We start from the raw sequence: 13,639 nt of genomic DNA, 5'->3' as shown, positions 1-13,639 counted from the left end.
GGGAAAAGTGACCCTAGAACTCTGATTTGGAAATCAGGATTTGCAGGGAATTCTTCAGGCACTCTTACTGTCTTCACAATGAAGATTAGTCTACTGCCAGACCGGAACTGGGAGAGTGGAATAGCTTAACTCCGTGTCTTCATCGGGCTTTTCGCATGGCTTTAAGTCACTTAATAACTGTATGTCACCTGCTATTCAGAACATGGGGATAATGTTCTTATCAGTCTTCAAATTGTCAAGTGTATTGTCTGTTGCTCCAAGGTTTCATAATACAGCATGCACGAAGAGAGGAGACAGCTATAAGTGCAATCCCAACTTCTCTGTATTTGTTGCCATCATATCCTTTTAATGGAGCTGCACCACTGAATTAGGTCTATACATGCCAAATAACTCTTATTTATGATCCACCTATCTATCTCAATGCTCTGTATGGCTTTCCTCCTCAACAGCAATCTTCACTGACAAGCTTACAGTGGCATTAGGCTCTGTTCTTTCAAGCCATTAATACCTATGTAATAGAATCATCATAGAATTATAGAATTGCTTACATTGGAGGGGATATGAAATATCATCTTCTTCCAATCCCTCTGCCATTGACAGGGCTCACAACTACTAGATCAGGCTGCCCAGGGCTCCATCCCACCTGGCCTTGAATGTCTCCACGAATGGAGCATTCACAGTCTCTCTGTTCCAGTGCCTCATCATCATGAGTAAAAAATACCTTCTTAACATCTAACCTAAACCTATCCCTTTATAGTTAAAAGCCATTCCCCCATAATACTGTTATCTCTTGAGCACTTCACTTTTTCTTTTTTCCTCCTTTGAATGCATGTTACTTTGTTGTTATCAGCCTCAAGCTTCTTGTTGTATGTTCTTTTAAACACTTTACGTCCTTATTCTGTCCTGAATATACTCAGTGAGTCCCACGAGCAAATATCTCTGCTTCATGCTTCATCCATCTCTTCCAGTCAAAAAAATAAAGGAAGGCATTTGGCTTGACTTCCAAAGAGGAAAATTTATCTTCCCACTTCCAGCAGTTTTGTGGAAAATTGAGATCATAATATTCTATTCCTTATGATCACTCAAACAGTTTTTTGCCAGGTACGGATGTGAAGCTTGCTCGTGTGTAAGTGCTTGGCTCATAACCTCAGGCATGTGATAAAGCACACGTAAGGTGTGTGTGTTCCCCAGCACAGCAGCTGTCTATCATATAAGACTCCATCTGCTGTGAATTATTTAGCCACTTCCACCACAAACCTGATGGATGTGCAATCAACTGGAGCAGTGATACACTACAGCTGGTCACCTCCTCAGATGTTCACTGGCAATCTCATTCCATGGTAAGGTAAAGGTATAGAAGTGGAAACACTGCACCCAAAAAATGGAAGCAGAATGGCATCCAGGTAGTGAACAGGCCAAAGATGCTGTTTTAATGGAAAACCAGCATGGTCTACCTATTTTATTATTTTTTTTCTTAAAACTGACATATTTTCCTCTTGATCCAGTGAAGTTCAAGAATTTATGGTGTGTGAAGGGTGTCTGTTTTTCTTTCTGCTTGTTTCCCTCCAGAATTAAACAGAAGTCTCACTTTTCTGCTCTTGGCACTTGCTAGGATTATCTTTTCTGGTACAAATGTCTGTGCACTTTTCATTTCTTTTCTACAGTAGCACAGCCAGCTAGCTGGCCAGGACATCTGTGTCCTCATGTAAAGAGGTGCTCCCTCACCCTGTGCCAGTGGCTGCGCTGCTGCATGTTTGAGGAGGCAGACATAAATGAAGGTGGTGCAGATTCAGAATAGCTGTGTTTCTTGTTCTATTTCATCCTATTGGGATGAATGTGTCTTTCAGCTCCATCTGTCTGGCTCTTTCCTCTGAATGGACTACAACATCGAATCAGATGTACTCACTTTCCCACCTCTGGTTTTTGTCCTTCAGAAAGTTACCACACTCTAAATGTGTTCCCTGACCTGCTGCGTGGGGCTTCCTCCAGGGTGCTGGGCTGACCCACTCCCTCGTGCTGTGGAAGTGCTCACCTCTCGCCCAGTGATGGCTAAATACTAGAAGGAAACATGGCCTAGCTGCTGCTGCTTGCAGAAATGAATGCTCCTGTTGAGTGTACCAAATGTCGTATGTCACGGAGGCATTTATGACACTAATACTGAAGCACCGGATAGCATCCAAGCTGTGGAGTGTTGAGAAGGGATCCAAAGCTAATACAGTTCTTACAGTGTCAAGTACATTCAAAATATCCTGTAATACCACAGTCAAGTACTTCTTAAAAAAATAAATAAAACAAAAATGCTCACTGTCTGATACATTACAGATTTTGCAGATTTACACTGTTTCAGATGCAGCTCCCTGCCAAGGTTTTAAGCAGGGTTCACATTTTTGACAGTTTTAAGGCCTATCTTATCCATTGCATTCAGAAAATACAAGAACTGTGTTTTGTTAGTTGTCATGGATCAGAACATTACTGCTTTTTTTCAAAGCCTAAATATTTTTATTTTTTTATAGAGTATTCATTCACTGCCTGAGAAGCCAGCACAGGTCTGAATCAATTTGGATAAGTCCCTGCAATCCAAATGCCCAAGACTCAGTCCTTGACAAATAACAATTTCAGGAAGAAACGTACAGAATGCATGAATGGCCTGCCTAGGGAGGTGGTTGAGGCACCATCCCTAGTGCTGTTCAAGAAGCGTTTAGATGAGGTGCTAAGGGATTTGATTTAGTAGCTTAGTGGGTAAGGATGGTGATAGGAGGATGGTTGGACTAGATGATCTTGTAGGTCCTTTCCAACCTAATGCATCTATGAATCTATGAATATCCAGAGCTGAGAGGGAAGGGGTAGCCCTTCTGGCTCCAGGGGAAACAGCTGATACTGAAACACGTGCCATCAACAGAGTGCCCACATCCCCCTCCTGGGGATGCTCTCCAGCCACCAGTCTGTACGTGGAGTCAGAGCAGCACCACTGACACAGTGCAGAATGTACTCTAGGCAAACTACATATAGTCGATGATTACACAGCACTTCCATTGGCAAGAACTAAATCATAGATCACATAAACACAGAATGGATTGACATGGAAGGAACCAAGAAGACCACCTAGTTCCAACCCTGCCGCCCGATGAATTCCCATCCCCTCCTTCCAGACTCCTTCCGTTAGATGCCACACAACACAGAATATCCCTTTGGCCAATTTAGGTCACTTGTTGTGACCCCGTTCCATCCCAGCTCCTCGGGCCCATTGCTGACAACGTCGTTGGCTCTGTACAGCACTGCTTAGCAGCGACTATAGACGTTGGTGTACGATCAACATGGTTTTTCATCTCAAAGCAAACCACAGCATTGGACCAAGCACTCTGAAGAATAAAATTTTATCCCAGCTGAAACTAAGAAGCCCATAAGCCTGGTTCACCCTCACATTTGTCCTTAGCCATTAGGAGCCCTAGTTCCTGTACCTTGATGCCCTTCTGCATTCTACCCGAGCAGCAGCGGGATGCTGGGTGACACTTCCGCTTCTTCAGCACTCTGTGCTTTGAGGTCCCCACTTTGACACCTGACTGCTCTCAGCAGAACCTGCCCAAGCCCCCATACACCCTGCAGCGTCAAGCTCCCTGGGCCACCCTGCCTTTCCTTGGCTTCTGCTTCACAATGGCCATGCGGGCAGTGGCCCTTAAAATGCCACTGGACTCACAGCCTGGCGCAGCCTCACACTGCCCAACATGCAGCTGCAGCCAGCACCTGCAGGCTCTACCTGCCCAACGTGCAGCTGCAGCCAGCACTGCGCAGATCCAGTCCACGGGACAGCCCTGTCATGCAGGACCCACTGCAGGCTGTGCCACAGCAGCCCCCACTTCTTCCTTCCTTCTTTGTAGCTCATAGGTGCGTAGTTCTGGAAATAAAGCACAAATCAGCACGTGTTCTTGGCAAACTTCACATAGCTGCTCACTGCCCAGCCGTCCCACTGGCCAACACCTCTGCAAGGCCTCTCTCCCTTCAAGGGGCTCAACAGCTCCTCCACATTAGTGCTGTCTGTCCTCCCCAACTCTGCGTCAACTCCAGCCCTGCATCCAGACACCACCTCTAGATCACATCTTCCCTTGACTGAGAAGCCACTTCATCCTGTGCAGGGGGTGTGACTGTAAAGGCTTTGATAACATCCCTGATTTGGTTGGCTTGCTTTCTCTATCTCTAAAATAACAAACAAATGAAACTAAGACTGGTTGCACACCAGTTTATGCCAAAAGCACAATGCATTTAGTGACTTTCTCCATGCTAGGCTTACGGAGCAACCTCTGCACTACTGCTGACACTGCAGAGCCCTGCCACAAGCTCCTCCGTGGAAATCACGCAGCACTGGCAAGACGTGGACACAACCTAGCAAGAGATTGCTGTTTTATTCAGGTACCAGTGCTTGGGAAAGTGATTTCCAGCCCATCTGCAGAAGCAGAGGGATACCCAGGAGGCCAGCAGGGAGCTACTTGTGGGAGCACACAGGGAAGGGGAAGCACGGCCTTGGCGACAGCTGGTCTCCTTCCAGCACAGCTCCATATGTCTTTGCACTCAGGTTTACACAGCCATGGCTCTGGGTAGTACCAGCAACAAGTGCTGCTCACAGATACCAGCTCGGGCAGCTCCAGGCATCCCGGCCTTGGGCACCACACGGTGATGTCACTGTGATGACACCAATGTGTCACGGTGACGCCTGAGCATCTCCCACTGGAACCCCCAAGCAGTGCCAGCAACTTCCCCTTGCCAGCATGCAGGGCAAACACTGGCTCGCTGCATCAATGGCTGCACGCACAACCTTCGGCCCATGGCAGACCACACATACTGAAATGGGGCTGTCAGCAGCAACAGAAACAGCTTCAGCTGCTGATCTGGAGGAGCTGGTTGAGAGCTCGGGCTCTGCTTCCACCGAGCCAGCAGGATGGGACCAAGCACCAGCTGGTCATGCAGCTGGGACAGCAATAGCACAAGAACGCGACTCACCAACGTTTACCAAAGAAGAGAAAACCAAAGTTTCGCCTCTGAGTTCCTCTGAGGAAAGCAACGGTCAAGCCTTGTTCACGCCACATTTGTCCTTAGCCATTAGGAGCCCTAGTTCCTGTACCTTGCTGTCCTTCTGCCCCACACTGACAGCACCTAACTCTTCTCCTTTACCTTTTCCACTTACTCCTCTACACCAGCACATTCTTCAGGAGAGATTACCTGTGCCTGCTGGAGCACTGCAAGCGACAAGCATCCCAGAAGAGAAGAGCTGTGGCTGCACATGGCCCTGCCCTGTAGGACGCTCTGAATGAGAGCCCCCAGAGCAGCAGCAGAGGTGCTCAGCCCATGCAGGGAGCAGCTGCTGGTCCACAGAGGAGCCTGAATGCAGCAGAGCCAGAACGCACACAGGCAGTGGCACCCATGAGCCCCCCACCAGCCAAACACCCCAGGAATTACACTTCCAGGGCCCCAGCAGGCACCGCTCACAGCCTACAAGGCCCTGCTGCAGCACCAGCACCAAAACAGTGCCAGGCTCTGCCCTGCTCCACGCAACCACCGAGCAGCAGCAGGACGCTGGGTGACACTTCCACTTCTTCAGCACTCTGTGCTTTGAGGTCCCCACTTTGACACCTGACTGCTCTCAGCAGAAGCTGCCCCAGCCCCCAGAAACCCCACAGCTGCAGGCTCCCTGGGTCGCCCTGCCTTTCCTTGTCACAATGAATGCTAGTCCTAAAAATTTCAATTTTAGTGGTTGAATGTGGGAATGGAATGTTTTCAATCAAGGAACTGAATTGGATTGAATCTAAACCAGGCATCATAGCTTGAGCAAACAGGAAACTTTAGGAGGAAACTCAGGGACCATAGAAATACTTAATATTACTTAGAAATAATAAATAGGTCTTGCTGAAGTGAGTTGCTGTTTGCAACTCAGTACAAGGGTGGTCCCATGAAGATAAGGACAACACAGTGGTGTGTAGGGTTGTTGTTTACAACTCAATGGAGGGTCCAGAGATGGTAAGTGGAATTGCTGTTTACAACTCAGTGGGGGAGTCTGTGAAGATAAGGAGGCAGATGTGCTGGCGACATAATGTAATCCCTTTAACATTTGGAAATTTACCACCAGAGATGTCACTCACTTTGGAATTTCTGTCCATCTTTGGAATGTAATGAATATTTATGTGTTATGCCTTTAAATGTGTAGCCGTTTCTCTCTTCAGTGTGCATGTTTGGTGGAGAGATCCCCCATGCACCCAGAGCTGTAATAAAGGGAATACCTGCTTGACATATTTCATTGGTGTGTCAAGTTAATCTGTCGGATTTCTCGGCATCAGTTTTTACTGCAGAAGAACGAGGTAAGAATTTAATTCCTGGTCTCTGTGGCCATCTAGCTTTGCAGAGATTAGAAATAAAGATGGTAAACTGAAGGAAGTGAGGGCAAGTTGGAACTTGCCTGTCTGAAGAGGCATCATCTGGCACCCGTGGGCTATGTGTAGCCTTTGGGAAAGCATTACCATAATGAAAAATCAGTTCAAACAATAATTTTCGTTAGCATTTCGTTATGTTTCTCTGATAAGAAGAAAAACGAGATTGACATACTAAGCTAGGAGGATTTCTCATAAAATTTTCCTACAAAATGCAAAATGAAGCCCTTGTCTTGACTGTAAATGGGCACTACATTATCAACTAGGAAAGCAATATTTTACATATAATGGTGGAAATTAGGAAAAATAGATTTTTTTATCCCATGTTGATTTTCTTGAGACTACTAATATTTAAATAGTCATCATGCAGAGGAAGAAAAAACCCTTTCTTTGATGGTTGTTTTTTTGTTTTGTTTTGTTTTTTTTCAGAGAAACAAACATCAGAAAGCCCAGGCTAGGGATGAACTTTGGAAGACATTGTTCTTTACTCTGTTTTGTCCCCAGTTCCATTTAAGTGACACTAATTATGCCAGCATTAACACAAGAGTCCCAAACTGTGCTCAGAGGAGGATGCAGTACTCCCTGCCTGCCTTGCCCTGTCCCTGTTATTTTCTAAATGGCAGGCTTAATTTTAATCACCACATTGAAGCATGGCAGTATCTTGGGTTATGTGTAAAGAAATATTTATCTCTTTTAATATGCTTCTTCCTCTCCAAAAAACTTCTTAAGCTGTATCTCCCTTTCATCACCAAAGCAGGAAAGGTGCTTTCATCTTCCATCGCTAGTTATACTTCCCTCACTTCTTCTTTATAGAAGCAAAAAAAAGCACCTTTTTAGTAGCAGTGCTGTTCAGAATATTGTTGGGAAATTCTTTGCCTTTGGAAATCTCTCTTCCTCCTGAAAGTAAATGGGTAAACTATAATTTCAAAATGTCCATAATAAAATAGCTGTACTCAGCTTGTGTGCAGTGCAAAGACAAATATGTACTCTGCAGCATTGGCCCTCACCCTGCAGCACTTGCAGAACAGAGGATGGAAACCAGAAAGGAGAGAATTTCTCACAATGAGAAAGTAACAGAGATCTTGCTAACAAGATTGATGTTTATTGTGTTTTACTCTCAAGAGAAATGCATAAAGAGTATGTATGAAAGAAACTACAGAAAATTGCAGGAGTCTCTGAAGTCTCCTTCCAGAAAGCCTTCTGAGTTCTGAGGACATTACTATATGTTATACCAAAGGGGTTGTTGTAGATTTCATTTCTGAAACTGTTCTTTCACACATGGCTATTTGATTTCTTCGGCCTAAATGAACTTTTCATCTAGATCGTAAAAAGATCCACAGCTCTTTCCTGGTGGTAAATGAAGAAAGAGCATTTTCCTAATTGCTGTTATGTGTACTGAGGCACCTTACAGTGTCTGCAGCAGTGCAAATAATAGAAAAGAGAACAGCCTCTTGTTACTCATGCGGATTTCCTTTTCACTCCTCAGAAGCCCTGAGTTTTTAAATTTATTTATTGGACTTTGAGCAACACTTGCAGCCACAGTGATGTTCTCTTCATGCTCTTGATTATCACCTCAGTATAATAACCACATTCATATGGTGGACTTCACACAACCAGAAGCAAATTTACTAAAGATAAAATCTCAAAATCTTAAAACTCCATTTTGTGTACTTAAATAATCTCAGACTAGACTAATACATCACATACCTCGGCAGAAGGAATCTTCAGTTAGCCTACAGGTTTTGATTCTGGAATAGAAACAATGATGACATGACATTTCATTTGTTCATTTGTTCATTTGTTGAGGCATAAAAACCTACCAGAACGTCAGAATTCTAGGTAGTGATTTGACAATCTGGAGATGTGATTTGCTGTACAATTGTTGCCCTTAAGTCTTTTATTATTAACACTGTGGTTTTATGCAGAATGTGGCTAGAAAAATCGAAGCATGATTGATTTTCCAGAGTTCAGTATTAGTAAAACTGTTTTTTTTATGGCTCCTGGAAATTCATGCATCAGTTCCCCAGCGCAGTTTTGGAGACTGCTTCCTCACTTATTTATGAGCTGACAGACCCCTTTTTTTTTTTTTTTTTTTGGCTATTGCAGCACAAAACACACGTCGTCTGTTTTGTTTGGTTACCCTGGGGGCCAAGATCTGCTTGACCTCTTCTTTCATCTGGCTTTGGCAGAAAGCAAAAGTAGGCTCAGTGCAATGTGATGCTGAGCCTCCTGCTGCCAGTGAAGGCTATTTTATTTTAAGCATTGCTTTCTGCATTGCAATACTGAGGCTGTGTGCTGAAACAAAATGCTGCCAGCCTGAATGATGCCGTGCTCTTGTGTTCTCTTTGCCTCAGTCCACTCCTCTGCACACTCACCTCTTCAAAAAAGAAGAAAAAGTCTTCTGTCTTTTTTTTTTTTGCTCTAATTTCCATGTACTACTTCACCTCCAGAGTAAACCCACAAGAGGAAAAGATAATAATCACAGAACTGATGCTTGCCAGCACCTTCTCCATGCAGCCTACTGGGCTGTAGGTGTAAACTACAGAGTGCTTTGCAAGGCTAGGATCGGTCCCTGAGTGCTTGTTATGCACTGGAATCCCACTGTTCATTAAAAACTTTGTGCCAGCTGAGGATATTATTATTACCACTAATTGGTGTATAACTCAGCTAGCTTCACTTGACATGAGGGTACTCATCAGTCTCCAGCGCTGAATAATCTCTGTCTCTGAGTGTTACAGCACTTTGTGCAACTTTGCTTAGCCTCTCACACCTGTCAGATGCATTTACAACATCATCAAAAAGCATCCCCTAACTTTTGATCATAGTAATGATTTGGTATGAGTTGCAGAAGAGAAACTGTTTTTTCCTAAGTAGGTTTTAGAACAGTGCTGCCACTCATGATGGTCACTGTACTATTTTTAAAGATCATTTTCCAGAACAAATATCCCTAGGACAGCAATGTGTGAACAGAGATCAATGTTTTACATACTGGAACAAGTTGTGCCTGTATCTTGCCAAGAAATAGCAAAGCTAAATGAAAATGCTAGTACAAAAATGATTGCATTCTCTTCTCTTGCCAAATACTCATTTCTAGTCCTGTGTGTTCTTTCCTCGTGATGGAGTCCTTAAAAAAATCTCATTTCTTCTTAACCATGGAAAAAGAGATTCAGCGACATGGCATTCTTGTCTTGTATTCATGTGTGACAAAACTTGAATGTAAATGGATGGAACAAAGTCAATATTTCAGAAGACTTCGTGTAACATATGAAGGACGAATGCACATCAGTGTGTATGATTACCAACCTCTTTCTGGTCATAATTACCTAAATTTCTCAAAAGATGGGCAAAATCAGTACAGGGCTAAATATATTATTGCTAAATATAATTGATGATGAGCTACTTAAATAGGCTTTTGATCTATACTTGGTTTCAGCACTTTTCTCAAGGTCACCGACCATAATTTACAGCAATGGATAACAGCAATTCCTAGAAAGCAGACAGTGCCATTGATTTTGACCTTAGCTTTCAGTTGGCAAGGTACCAATTACTTCTATAAAGGTTTCAGCCACTCTGTGTGGAAGTATGTACTGCTGGCCCTATTGCAGCAAGAGATGGCAAGATAGCCAAGGTATCATTTCTGTTCTGCTGATGCAACTAAAGCTGAGGCCCAACTTACAGGTCTGCTTTGAGGGGTTTTCGTCATCTCAGATTTAATGAACTTCCTGAGCAGAGTATTTTATGTGCATATATTATTTAGCAGTAACACCCAATTGGCAGCAGACACAATAGATGCTGATTGATGGGTTTACAAAGAAGTGTACTAACTATAAACAGTGCCCAAAATTCCCTCTTTTGGCAAGAACTGATCAAATGTAAAGCAAAACAACACATATATCAAAGCATATTAGGCAGATCTTGAATGAAAATCTAATTGAAATTCACCATGCAATGTTTGACTATATGTATAGGCCTTGAGGTTTTAGTGCAAAGTTAAACATTTATTCATGTAATTTTGAATCTATGCTTCCTGTCTTAGCCTTTTTTCCTGAGTACTGAGGAACTTATCTAGCTTACAGCTTCCAAAGATAGTGTACAAAGGCTTCTAAAGCCACCATTAATTCCAGTAAGCAGATTTGCAAAATCCTTTCTCTTCTGTGCAAGAATCTTTATCAAACCTCCTATTCAGCTACCTGGAAGGCCATTTGTCATTATCTGATTTGCTGGAAACTCCAGATATCTTTACTGCTATAATCAAACTCAACAAATAATAAACTGCTGTCATGCACTAAAGTGCAGGCATACAGACAGGATAAGGAATGTTAGTATGACGCGTGGATGAGGCTTCCTTTAGGCCATGAGGTGTGCTCAAGTTATTTCATTATGATTTTATTGGTTTGTGGATTTTTGACAGAGTGAGATAGGAGAGAGCACTCAGCCTATACTCTCAGAAGGACCTCCTGCTTAGATAGTCTAACTCATTGCTGCCCTTCATTGCTGCCTGTTTTTTATAGGTTTCTCAGATTGTAAATTCCTGGGGACCCAGTTCACTTCTGTTCTGCATTTGTGAAAATTCTTGCACAGTGAAGCCCAAGGCTTACATTCCCACAGTGCGTATAATGGAATAAAGTGCTACAGCCCAGGGGTCATTTAACAGCATCTACAGAGTATGCAGAATTGCCCTTGTAGATCTGGGACTTTCTAAAAGAAGTTTCTGTCTAACCACAATAACTTTCATAGAGTTTCTAAGGAGTACACATCCTCCTTTTAGTTTTTCCTGCTTTATTTCCATTGGCTTTTGCCTTTTTCACATGCAGCAGTTGTTCATAGTAATAAGCCCTAAGAGACAAGACAGCTTAATACTTCTGAAAATACAACAGATGCTTGTAATATCATTGCTCTCTCTGCAGGGATTTCTGTAAACTGATTCCCTGCCTCACTCAGCATGTTAACATCCAGGAGCAGAATATTGTTTGTTGAATTTATAATGGAGCCGGGGATTCCAAGAATTGATCCACGGGGCCTTAGAACTACAGAAATTCCAAACTGTATGTCATCAAACTGTCTCTTTTTTGCTGGTTCTCAAACATAACTCAGTTTGCATTTACGGCCTATTCTGAATAAACTTCACTCCGTGCATCCTTAGCAAGAAACTGTCAAGAAGAGTGATTATCTGCCAAGTACTGACATGTTTGGGGAATATTCTGCATGAGGTTTGGCATGTTATTCAAGTGAATGACTTCTTTTGTCACCCTTGAAATATGCATCGTCACTTTGGCAGCCTCTGTGTCCAAGAAGGTATGCAGTGCAACAAGACATGTAAGCAAACTCGTATCAGGCAGAACAGCGTGCATTATGAATGAGAAAAATGAGTCACTAGGAAAGCCTGGGATACGAGTAGAAGGGACAACAAATTCTATCAGACTTGGGTGAGCTGAGAAGATGGGGTTGATTTTATTTTCTTTACAGGTTTCTGAGGGCGCGTGAAAGGGATTAGAGAGAAAATATGCCTGAAAAATATAACAGTCCATGGGAAAAACAAACAAACAAAAAACACTAAAGTCTGCCTTAGCAGCTGAAGGGGAGGTAAAACTGCATTTCCTCAGAGACTGTTTCCTATTTTCCATGATTGCTTTTCTTTCCTTTACTCATATTTCATTCCTTTTTAGTAATTTTTTACTTTTTTTTTCTCTTACATTTGTCTTTTCCTTGTTCTTTTTCTCCCAGACCAGTATCTTCAGACCATGACTAAATGGGTTAAATTAAATGTTTTCATGTTTTTTTTTGTTTGATTGATTTTATTTTTTTAATTAAAGACTATAGCTTCTGAAAGTGGGATAGTTTCTGTACTACTATGCAACTTTAAATTGATATTTCTAAGAATAATGCACAGTATTTGTTTGCCCTTCAATAGATTACAATTCTAAAATTTAAATGTATAAAGTTTTACAGTCCTGTACTTTGGAGAAATTCCACTTGATGCAAAGGTGCATGCTCATTCCTTGCTGTTTTTATTAGCTCATTTAACATAAACCAGAACTTTCTGCTTTTGGTACATGCAACTGCAAGTATGTCCTTTGATGTGTACATGAATCTAATTTAAGCCAGTTAGGTGTATGTAAAGTGTAAAACACCGTAAACCTCTGAATTTAGCTGGGGCACATACTGTTGCTTACATGTATTACTTCACATTGTTACTCCAAATAGCACTAGTAGCAGTACCAGTACCAGCTTCTGTATTCACTTGTTAGTTATCTTCTAACTCTGTCCATATGTTAAGTATTGCATGAACCCCATTCATCATGCTTTCAGCTTTTTCAAACACTCTGGACATTTTAAATCAATCCACAAACAAGCCCTTCCTCCTCATCCTACAGAGCCATGGCATCCAGCAAGGTTTTTCCTTGGTCCTTATTTTTGGCACTGATGAACTGTAGATATTATCCAGCTTAATTATCTATGATTGCTTATCAGTCACACTCTTGAGTTTCCCATTATCTCACTTCCAGAGTTACAAAATAATTAGACCGTCTGCCATTCAACTTACAATATTTAGTTCTAAGTGTATATATTCTGATGGCTTATGAATACTTCTTGTCTTCTGAAACCTGCTGCCTGTTTCTAAGGATAAGCAGATTTTAAAAGAATATACTTTAGGGTGCTGCAGATGAGGTCCAAACTTGATGCTTGTGCTCTGGTTTGCCCTCCTCATGAGATGCTGGAAACTCGAGAGGGATGCAGTGGAGAGGTGTTGGGCAGCTCGTGAGTCTCAGCTTTGTCCTTTCCTGTGGTATTTTCTGCCTAGCACACTAATTTGAGAGTTTGGTAATTCAATTTGATAGAAATTTCTGGAGTGGTTCACGTTTTCTCTACAACTCCCCCATCAAACTCCTTCTAAATGATGCTTTTGCTCTCTGTAAGTCATGAGAGGATTAAATCATTTCTTCCTGCACCTCAACTCCTTTTTTTTCAGGTTGAGGCTGTGTTCCTAGAAAAACTAGTTCTGTTTGTGTAAGCATGTCCAGCAAGAAATGCTACTGATGCCACTGGGTAGCAGTTTGTCTTTTAAATTATTTTTGGTGATGCCCTGAAGAATTTGCATGAATAGAAAACAGGTAGGCATTAAATGGTGATGAATGGATACTCTGACTTGAACACCAAGCAGTAATCTCAGTTTGAGTGATGAACTTGGGGTGTTAAAATGATTCCTGTGCAACAGTAGGATATGT

General features: G+C 42.5%; 1 protein-coding gene across 1 annotated transcript; it reads left to right on the top strand.

Annotated features, from left to right (window-relative positions):
• The first annotated feature begins 4,838 nt into the window (after positions 1–4,838).
• Positions 4,839–5,747, top strand: LOC136051435 (mucin-7-like). The gene is given in 3 exon segments (XM_065740876.1): positions 4,839–5,021; positions 5,143–5,590; positions 5,593–5,747. Coding segments are annotated over 3 exon segments (786 nt in total).
• The last annotated feature ends 7,892 nt before the right edge of the window (positions 5,748–13,639 follow it).

Source organism: Cyrtonyx montezumae, unplaced genomic scaffold (assembly GCF_038088225.1).
Source record: "Cyrtonyx montezumae isolate F1298 unplaced genomic scaffold, pur_monq_1.0 scaffold_3, whole genome shotgun sequence".
NCBI lineage: Eukaryota > Metazoa > Chordata > Aves > Galliformes > Odontophoridae > Cyrtonyx > Cyrtonyx montezumae.
Note: the sequence above shows the minus strand (reverse complement) of the source record. Positions and strands in the feature narration are given on the sequence as shown.